The sequence below is a fragment of the Lathyrus oleraceus genome, chromosome 6 (genome assembly GCF_024323335.1).
Source record: "Lathyrus oleraceus cultivar Zhongwan6 chromosome 6, CAAS_Psat_ZW6_1.0, whole genome shotgun sequence".
NCBI classification, from domain to species: domain Eukaryota; kingdom Viridiplantae; phylum Streptophyta; class Magnoliopsida; order Fabales; family Fabaceae; genus Lathyrus; species Lathyrus oleraceus.
Genome location: NC_066584.1, coordinates 7,766,739 through 7,778,174, shown reverse-complemented (window position 1 = coordinate 7,778,174; position 11,436 = coordinate 7,766,739). Strand labels below are relative to the sequence as shown.

At 40.7% G+C, this 11,436-nt stretch overlaps 1 protein-coding gene across 1 annotated transcript; it reads right to left on the bottom strand.

The window, feature by feature from the left end:
- Positions 1–1,396: 1,396 nt before the first annotated feature.
- LOC127093633 (uncharacterized) lies at positions 1,397–2,581 on the bottom strand. Its single transcript, XM_051032575.1, has 3 exons — positions 2,373–2,581; positions 1,800–2,274; positions 1,397–1,555 (listed from the first exon to the last, which is right to left on the bottom strand). Exons 1-3 carry the CDS (start codon positions 2,579–2,581, stop codon positions 1,397–1,399), a joined length of 843 nt encoding a protein of 280 aa, XP_050888532.1.
- Between the last annotated feature and the right edge of the window lie 8,855 nt (positions 2,582–11,436).

Below are 11,436 nucleotides of genomic sequence, written 5' to 3'. Positions count from 1 at the left end.
GTATTCTGACATGTTTGCTGAGTTTTGCAAAGGTTCACATATCTCCGAAAAAGATAGCTTGGTAGGTATTCCACTTTATTTGTGGGATACCCTCGTGGAGATTCACCCTGAATTACTCAATTGATTTTAATGTATTAATTTTATGGCAAAGATCCACCCTAAATTGCTTAATTGATCTTAATGTATTAATTTTAATGTGGGGATTCCTCCTAATTACCTAATTGATTGTAAAATACGGCCTTTGAATATGTGACCTTGGACCTCTCTTTGTTGCTTTACGGTATTACGGTATTATGGTCATGTCCCGCGAATGTGGGGATACACTTAGCAAAGACCCTTCGATTAAATCATCATGTCCCTATAAAATAAATCATAGTCCCTCGGATGTTGCCTTCGAATATATGATTTTGTCCCTCGATGACCCTTCGGTGTAGCCTACGGTTAAATGATGATAGTCCCTTCGAATGCTAAGGTATCCTTACAACCGTTGCTTTCAATGACCAATCGATGACCCTACGATGACCCTTTTACATCTAAAGGATAAAACTACTTATTTCTCAATAATAAGGACGGTTTTACCCTCACAAGGATAGGAAATGCCCATCAAGACCTTGGGTAGGTATAACTCTTAATTGCTTACGCATAATTTAAAAATACTTTTCACACTTCACAAATACTAGAAAATCACCACTTGGTATACATTCATACTAGAATCATTACTGAGTTATATTTTTCTAAACCATTTTCAAAACTAAACGAGATAACCACTTTGTATACATTCATACGAGAATCATTACAAAGTTAAATTCTCTTTTTCAAAACATTTTCTAAACAATTCACGAACACTTTTTCAGACAAGAAAAATAATATAAGTGATCAAGCAATTAAGAGCCCATGGATAACCATGGATACAAAGGGTGCTAACACCTTCCCTTTGTATAATGTACCTCCCGAACCCAAAAATCTAATCTAGGTCTTTCCTGTTCTTTTCCACCTTTCCTTATTGGATAAAAGAAAAGTCGGTGGCGACTCTTGCTATTCGCGACATTTGCTTTCCAAAGCAAATCACACTAAAGTCAGTTCACCGTATGACACTAAGGCATGTTTTGCTCTTGGAGCTACTTCTGATGCAAATGGCAATCTAGGTTGCTTATCTTTCATGCATATCTCACATGACTTCTTAGGCTTCATAATATTAGGAATGTCATGTACCAACTTCTTATAACTCAGATTCCATAAGCTTCTGAAGTTCATATGCCCTACTATCTTATGCAACATCTCACTGTCACCTTCAGTACCTTCTACACTAAGACATTTAGTTTCAGTTGTTTCCACATTCACCTTGAATGTTTTGTTGATTCCCTGTTCAAACTGCATAATCAACTTTTGATCAGAATCATACAACTTCAAGAGATTGTCCTTCATAGTAATTAAGAAACCTTTCTGAATTAGATAACCCACACTCATCAGATTGCTCTTCATTCCAGAAACGTACCAAACATCTTTGATCAGAACCGTTTTTCATTCTTCGCTTTGACCTTGTCATTTCCCATTCCTTCAGCATTCAGATACTTATCATTAGCACATCTAATTTTTGTACTCTTTCTATAGTCAAAATTAATCAGCCATTGTTTGTTTCCAGTTAGGTGATTTGAGCAGCCAATGTTCATATACCACCAATCTACCAATTATCCACCATCAGATTCAAAAGCCATCAATAGTATAAGTTCATCATCAGATTCTCCTCTGGCTATGTTTGCTTCTTCTGATTTCCTTTCCTTGTTTGACTAACATTGAACCTTCTTCTTGTCAAACTTCTCCTCTCCCTTCTGATGTTTCTTCTCATCATAGTTGGAGGTTTCGGACTTTTGATAACCACCATGTCTCTTCTTGGCCTCTGACCAAGACTGCTTCTGATTCTTCTTACCAGAAGACGCTTTCAGAGACTGCTCTACCTCTCTTTCAAAGGTTCTCTCAGTCAGACACAACTCTTGTGCCTCTAGACTGCTTTGCAGCTCTTTAATTCTCATGGAGCTCAGATCCTTAGAATGTCCAATTACTACAACAATGTAATCAAAATAAGGAGTAAGAGATATCAATACCTTCTCAATGATTACTTGTCCAGAAAGAGTCTTTCCACAAGATTTCATCTCATTTATGATCAGAACCACTCTAGAGATGTAATTTGGTATCTTTCCACTGTTCTTCATGTTGAAATTCTCATACTGCTTACGCAGAGACTTTAACTTCACCTTCTTCACTGATTCATCAGATCTATAGCAACGTACCAGTATGTCCCATGCAGCCTGCGCGTCATCGAATCAACGCTCTTCTCAAACACATTCACATCCACACACTGATGGATGTAGAACAAAGCTTTCTTATTTTTCTTCCTCAACTCTCTATATGTGTTCCTTTGTGCTTCAGTTGCATCTATTGTAACTGTTGTATAACCGTCATTTACGAGATCAAGAACATCTTGAGCACCAAACAACACACGCATCTGAATCATCAATCGATTCCAATTCTTTCCATCAAATACTGGAAGCTTTGTAATCAAGCTACAGTTTCCACCGTTCATCTTCGATCTTGTGCAGGAATTCACTCTGATCTCACCAAACACTAGTGTTTCCCAATCCCTCAGAATAAAAAAATGTGATTCTGTTACGATTCTGATTGTAATTTCAACGTGAATTCAAGAAACGAAATTAACCACACACGCCTCACTGTTCACTCAGTGTTTCCCGTGGATCCGAACCGGAGCTCTAAATACCAATTGTTGGTGCACAAGAGGAAAAAGATCAAGATGATGAAGATGAAAGAGAGAGAGAAAAAAAGAGAAACTGAATCGTAACTAACTTTCAAAGAGAAATTAATTGTAATGAAATATCCATTATGTCGCATCCGCGAAAAACAACCGGCAGGCTAAAACAAAACAACACAGAGCCGCCACCGTGCGTTATTTATCCCAAAAGAGGGAAAGGAAACGCTCGAAGTAAACCTGGGAAAAGCATGGTCTCGCGACCAAAGAGAATGGGATCGGGAGTCGGTTATGCAAAGGGAAGGTATTAGCACCCCTACGCATCCGTCGTACTCGACGGGATCCACGCTCAAAGGATAGAACAAGGTTGCTAAAACAAACATCACACACACACACACAACAACACAGGTGGAGGAAGAGGGGAGAGGGCTCGCTAGGATATCGCATCCTATGCCTACGTATCTCATCTGGAATGAGAATCAGAGCTACCGTAGTTCGGCTCACGCACGCCGAAACAAAACAAAACACAAAAAGGCAAACAGGGAACCCAAACGCCAATCGCTGGACTTACATCAGCTTCCGAACCAAACAAACCCACACTGGAAACCAGATGCCACTTGATGGACTTATACCGGACTCCAAGCACACAACAAGAGGATACGGAATGCCAATTGCTGGGCTTACATCCATTTCCTACACACACAAGAAAGATAACAGACAACAAGTTACTAAGGAGTCAGGAACTCGAGCCTAGCAACTGTCCAGCAAACACACACAAAAAGAAAAAGGGTGCCCGGAGAGATCTCGTACGACCTCCTGCCTACGTACCTCATCTGGTATGAGGATCAGGGCGACGTAGTTCCCCTGAACGGGAAAGAAATTCTAACCTAACCAGATAACAAAGGGAGACACAACTAGGGAGACTAACTCGAGCCTAGATGTTATCATGCAAATCATCCCTATGTTAAGGTTTCTATCCTAACTTGCACAGGCAGCAAGCTAATCCTAAACAGGCAAAGCAATCAAAGCAAGCACAATCAAAACAAAGCAAACATTCACAATTAGCACACACTATATACAGACAAAGGTGGGCTCATACAAGGGTTAGGCTGCAAAAGCAAGCCAACTGTATCAGGGTGATGTTAGCTCTTAACCCTAACATTGAGAGTTAGGGTGAAGCAGATGAAATGGGAAGTGAGGGGTGTGCCTCACAGCTCTTATCCCTGGCCAGGGAGAGCTTCAGACAAAGGAAGTGTGGGTTCAGAAAGTGGGAACCCTTCTACACTTATGACTGACTCAACAGATCTTGGGTTAATATCCTCAAGGCATCAACATGTAATGTGAGCCAAGGGATGACTCAACAGAATAGCAGGAGATGGATTGCACATCTCTTGTGTCTGCCAATTGCCTTAACAAAGGTCTTTTCCTGCTTGGGGACAAAGATAAACAAGCACAAGCATTGCCTCTTAAGGAGGACTTCAGACAGGTGCCTGGCCAAGTAACAGGCCAGGTCTTCCAGACTACATGGAGAAAAGGAATTCTACCTCAATTGGTTAATCAACCAAGCAACAGCACAAGCAAGTTCACAATGAACTATAGCAACTAATGTACCTGAAATCAATCTAACTCAGTCAGTATTCAGCCCAAACAGTCAAATAGACAAACTAAAAGCTAACAGTTAACTGTACACAAGCAATGCATCAAGCAAAGCACAAGCCAATGCTCAACATAAATGACTTAGAAGCCACCTACAAAACAAACTTAATGTTAATCAACATCAATCAAAACAAGCAACTCAAGCCAAGTGAATTAATTCCTCCATGCCATATGCCTTTTGTCCTGAAAACATAACTCAAACATGAGAAGCAAGCCCCTAGGACAAAGCCTAGGGTCAAAGGAGGAGAAATAATTCAAAACAGAACATGAAAATTGGCAAAAATAAAGTTCCATAAATTTAGAAACAAATCCAAGTGGTCTCACATTCATATCATTCATCAATTTCATTTCATGAAAGAAATAGTGCAAAGCATGCAATTTCAAAGCTCATTGGACCAAACAGAATGAATCAATCCAAACTCAATCAAAAACAGATCAATAAATCTCCAGAAAAATCATGGGTAAACAGCACTCATTAAAGGATCATCACACCCAGTTTCAGGCCATTTGGACAAGTGGAAGCAAGTCAATTAAAATCCCTAAGTCAAGGCAATGCAAAACAAGCTCATACAAGGCATAAAATCATGCATCAACTTCAAGCAAGCACAAAACAGAGTAGGAACATGATAAATGCACCAAACCAAAACCACGACAAACTTCAAGATGCCTAGAATCACTCCACAAAATTTCAAGTCCATCCAATACATATCAAGAATTTCACAAATCAAATAAGATCATGACTCACAAAAGGTTCACAATTGGTCAAACAGAGGAGAAATTATCAAACAAATTGGAAATGCACTCAAAACATCCACAAAAATTCAAATTCAAACTTAACATCCTGAAGATTCAACATGCAAAAATTCAGATCATTTTGAGTTCATATGGCATGGTAACAAAAATCAGGAAGTCAAGAAAAAAATGGTGTGACACAAATTGTCACACCTCTAATGATCAGGTCATATCTCACAAACCAGGAATGCAAAAATCACAAACTCTATACCAAAATGCTCCTCAAGGTGTCTAGATTTTACATGTAAAATTTCAAGAATTTTGGATTAAGCATCATCATTTCACAATCAAAACATCAAGCAAGGTGCATGAAAGAGCACATGTGAACAAACCCTAGGCCATTCTTAAATCCACACGTGCACAATCTTTGCAAAAATAATCAAAAAATAGTAGAGGTCTTAAGGAACATGGAATAAAAAATCTCACATCAATTGGATTAATGGTTTGTGAGTTATGAAATTTTTTTATATGGAAGAAAATTAAAAAATGGATGAATAAGGCATGGTGAAACATGGTAACATATATGATAAAATTGCAAAAGCCAAAATGTGGAAATGCTTTAGTGGAGGATCGAAGCCAGGCCGTTTTCAAAAGTAGCGCGCGCTCACTGTATGGGCCTGGACACGTGGTCCACTACATGCGCTACTAACACCATAAGCCATGCAAACAGCAAAAAAATGGATTAAAGTGCATCTGGAAACGCGTTCATCACACATTCATCCATGTTCATCCCCAAACCGTAGCTCAAGAACAAATCATTTCAGAAATGAACAAAACCTATATCACTAGAATCCTCTTTCCAAGCACATCAACAATCTCACATCAATTTGGATTAATTCTTCCTGATTCAAGAGATTCGATGAAAAACATTTCTATGCATCAAACTTAAGATCCACATAACTTGTTCAATACTTGATGAAAATTAATGATTCGAATTGCAGATTACTCTACCTGGAAGGATCTACAAGTTATTTCAATCAATTTCACGAATGGTTAAAGTCGAAATCTCACCTTCAAGTGATGACAGAACTGAATCCAATGCTTTCTGGCTTGGAAATGCTGAAATAGAAGCTCCACAACTCTTGTATTATGCTTTGGATGAATGCTTTGATGTTAATTATACACGATCTTGATGAAAATCCAAATTGCCATTGAAGGAGCTTGATGCAACAGTCCCCGATTCTTCAAGATTTCTTCAAGATTTTGCTTCAATCCACTTCAAATATGCATATAGATGATGGATAGATCGAAGGCAAGGCAAAAAGAATGAAGAAAATTGATGAAGAAAGTTGAGAGAAAAATGAAAAAGTTTTGAGATCTAGATCTAGATTTCTGAATTATGAAGTGTTAATCACAAAAACAGTTAGAATTAGGTTTATATATGTGATGTTAATGAAGCTGGTAATCAGGATTAGTGTTAATGCAAGTGTTTAAGCCAAAACCAAGTTTTATGACAAATTTAGCATTTCACCCTCAAGTGCACAAAACCAATGTAACAGTGCATTTTCCACTTGGAGCAAGTTTGAAAACCTGTTTTAAGGCCAAGGCAATTGGAAAAACATGAAAACAATGCATATTTCTCAAATTCACTTTTTCCCTCCACTTTTCAAATTAAGTTCACTTGAAAAATGCATTTTTTGTGTGATGAGTTGTAATGAAATGTGATGCATGAATTGAATAGAGGGGATCAAAAGAAACTTGCTCCAAAAAGTCTCACTCCATTTGGCCATTTGAATCAAAAGTCATACAACTTTGAAATTCAACTTTTCTTGACAATGATTTGATCATAACTTGCCAACCACAAATGAGAAATTCATGTTCTTGGACTTTTTGGAAAGGTAAGAGAAAGATCTACAACTTTCATGTTGGACAAAATTTCATTTGAAGCATTTTTGGACATGTAATTTTAGGGAGAAAACCTTTCCATTTTTGGCAATTTTGAATTACAAGTCACTTTCTATTTTTGGAAAGTTTTCATCTGACTTTATTTTCTTCAATGTTGATGTTTGAAATGTCAAATAAAACTTGTTTGGACATGAATGAAGTGTCTCTAACCCTCTCCCACCTCCAAATCCATCAGTTGACCTTTGGTTGACTTTTGTTGACTCATAGATGAACTGGCCATGCATAGATGAAATTGAGCCTCAATCTCCTGATGACATGGCTCAATGATGAAACCCTAGCTTCCACAAGCTCATTAAAACCACATGATGATCTCCCAATCTCAATGAAGACCCTCATCTCCTTTGACAAGCCCTGATTGGCCCAATACAGATGATTAGGGTTGACCAGAGGTCAAAACCCTAATCTCAAGGAAACTGATTCTTGGATGATGACAATATCATGATGATGATGATGTACCATTTCAACCAAGATAAAGCTCAACCTCCTTGAGGAACCAAGAAACCATAATTTGAAACACACACCCTCAGATGGCTAGTGATCAATTCAATGAAACCCTCAGCTTGCATCTTTTGACCTCTTCATCTTCTGACCAAGACCTAGGAGGATGACTTGCTTGTTGTGGCCACATGATATGCAAATATGCAATGGCTAATGACCTAAGAAATGCAATGCAATATGCTAAGCTAGTCCCAAGATAGGAGGGCAAATTTTGAGGTGTTACAGCTGCCCCTATTCAATCCACTGTGAACCAGACGAACAATTTGCACTCTGATGGGAAAATAATTAACAATGCCTGTCAGAATTGGCAAAGAACACCCTTGAAAGAAAAACCCGTCTGGTACGGAGAAAGTCAGCCTGATCACCGAAACAGAAATATGTCGGAACCACAGAGATAACCATAGCCTGCACGCCGCTCGTCAGTCTGCATACTGAATATCGGAACATGAGAGTATTGATGTCGGTCTGGATACCGAGAGATCGGCCTGAACACCGAGAGATCGGCCTGAACGCCACTTTGGTCTGAACACCACTTCGGTCTGAACACCACTTCGGTCTGGATACCGCCTCGGTCTGACCACCGGAAGATTGGCCTGGATGCCACAAGTACTTCAACCTGACTGTTGGAAACTTCTTCGATCTGTAAATCGGAAACTGGCCTGAGCGCCACAAGTTCTACATCCTGATTGTTGAGAACTTCTTCGATCTGGAAATCGGAAACTGGTCTGAATACCCACCTCGGTCTGGACACCGGAAAACTGGCCTGACTACCATCTCGGTCTGGATACCGGAGAACTGGTCTGACTACCATCTCGGCCTGGATACCGGAAAACTGGCCTGACTACCATTTCGGTCTGGATACCGGAAAACTGGTCTGACTACCATCTCGGTCTGGATACCGGAAAACTGGTCTGACTACCATCTCGGTCTGGATACCGGAAAACTCTTCATGCCTATCAGCATCGGCAAAAAGGAACCGTGATAAGTGAGTCGGCACGCATGCTAACGACCCATGCTGGGGATAATAAGCCATGAACCGGCTATCTTCTATTCAACCCTAGCAAACGAACCACTTCGCGTTTAGCTGGGGGATTATTTCTTTTTTTTTTCTCTTCTTGGACCCCGAAACTTCTTTGATGATTTTTTCTTTTTCTTGAACCCCAAAATTTTCTTTCGCGCAAATGATCCCGGATCACTGCATTTGAACCCCGACATCTTGTTTGCCAAAATAATGAACCCCATTCTCCATTTGAACCCCAGTCGCCTGACGATAACTTGTGATCGCCATTGTGAGCCCCATTTTCCAGAAAACACCTCGTGTCTCCCTTTCTCCATTTGAACCCCGCTCTCCAGAAAATGCCTCAACATTTCCCTTTCTCCATTTGAACCCCGTTCTCCAAAAACTTGTGATAATTCCGCTGGCAACGTCGGAAATAACACCAGAACACCACTCTGATGGCGACATATCAGAGGGTACACCTTCACAAAAGGAAGGTAACATGTGCATCTCTTCCTCAGAAGACACCCATAACGACCTTTGTTGGCCTCAGCCAAAGTCTAAGGTGACACATGAACAGAAGATAATCCTGAGGACCTCATCCCGGATATAATCTTCAACTCCAATCTCCATTTGGACCCCGCTTTCCAGAAAATGCCTCAACAATTCCTTTTCTCCAATTGAACCCCGATCTCCAGAAAATGCCGCAACACTTCCTTTTCTCCGATTGAAATGCATGTTCGCGCTGATCGCGTAACGTCCTTTGATTTTATTTCCATCTCCGTCCGACGGAAAAGTTTCCTCCAGTATCGTACTACTGAGGAACATTGCTGATCTGACATCATGATGCTAAACTCCTCAGAGTAACACCTCCAAATTTCTATCTCGCACGACAGAAATCTCCTCCAGTATCGCACTATTGGGGAATACCATTGACCCAACGTCACGATGCTAAACTCCTTAGAGTAACATCCTCACCATCCGACAAAACCAATTTTCAGACGGTAACCACAACTTGAGTAGCATCTTCACCCGCTGGCGAAACCAAATCTCAAACGGTAACCTCAGTTTGAGACTAGCTGATGCTTGCAATGATGATGCATGATGATTTTTAGCACAATGTTCCATAATTATGGAAATGCTACGCAATTTATTATGCAATATGCTATGATCTCCTAAATGATGCATGCATAAAAAGCATCCCCCTCAAGGGACTCTTCTGGGGAGCTCGAGACACTCTGCTGAGGAACTCGTCAACACTCCGATTCCACCTTGCTGGGGGAATAGCACTGCTTGCTGGGAAATAGGCCACCCTTGCTGGGGATAAACCTCCTCTGCACCCGATCCGCTTGGGGGACTTCACTGGGGAAGTAACCACCAATGCACTCTGTGGGGAAAACAACGGCTTCGGACTTGCCGGGGGTACAACACTCCAGACTCTGCTTGAGGAACAACCACCCACAGATACCTCCGCTGGGAAACAGCAACCTTCAGGCCTGGCGACTGGGGAAGCATTGATCTAAAACCTGTTGGGGGATAACCATCCGGACCCTGCTAGGGAAGCCACAGACCTTGAATCTGCTGGGGAATTAGTTATTCCGACTCTGCTTGAGGAGATGAGGAAATTCTGGTACTGAACACCCGTCGACTCGTCGCACCATGGCATTCATCCTCCAAATCCACTATCAGCTTTCCAATTTTGAGAACTCCCAGACTCGTCTGGACTTTTCTGATTCATCACCTTGTATTCCGATCGCTCCGTATTCGACGGAGAACAAATGCCTGGGATTTATACAGACTTTTCAATCTTCAGACTTTGAAGAGTCTTCTTGATTAATTTCAAGCATCGTCGTACGCCTCGCCGTCTTTTTTTCACCGCTCTTCTATTCATTCGTCCCTAATTGGACTCCGCGGGGACTGTTTTGTCAAAAGCTTCCACATCACAACCTGCAAGTGAGTGAAAAATATCTAACAACACCTGCAAAAGAGATCGTTAGATAAAACGTGCCCCAGGCGTGCCAAGATTTCAATACTTGAGTCACTCAACCTTCCGAATAAGATTTCAAATTTTCAATCTTATAAACATGCATTGGAAGGGACCTGTATGTCTTAAAATGCAAAGATCTTTTTATCACAAACAATTGGATGTTTTTGCAATCAAAGCGGTAATGAAAAACAAAAACAAAACTATTTGACTGAATATGCATTTTATTGATTGAAAAATGTGGCTCAAATGAGCAATACAAAGGAAGCAATTCCTGAAAAGAGGTAATTGCGCACAAAGAAGGAAAAATCTATCCTAATGGCAATGTGAAACCGCGATCTCATCGAGTTCCAACTCGGTTACACCCCATATGTCCTCAGACTCTCCGTGCTCTCTGCCTTCTGAACAAGACGCTTCTGATCGATCCCTACCGGGTATTATCCATGTCATATCCGAAGCAAACGATCATGCCAGACGCAATTGTTCGTTTCAATCCCTCTTTTTCCTGAACCGCCCTTTCGGGTTTTCAGTCCACCGGGATACCCTTTTTTGCCCAAGTCGCCTTTTCAGGTTTTCGACTTGCCGGGTGTACAATTTTTCTTTTTATCCCTAATTTTTGCCCGAACCTTTTCTTTCTGTTTTTTGGTTCACCGGGATGCCCATTTTTGCCTGGACTCTTTTATTCTTTTTGTCCAGCGGGTCTCTTTATACGAAGTATTTTTTAACTGCGTCCGCATTCACAGGGGATGGAAAGTCTTCGCCATCCATGGTCGTTAGCAACAAGGCTCCGCCAGAGAAAACCTTCTTGACCACGAATGGACCTTCATAATTGGGTGTCCATTT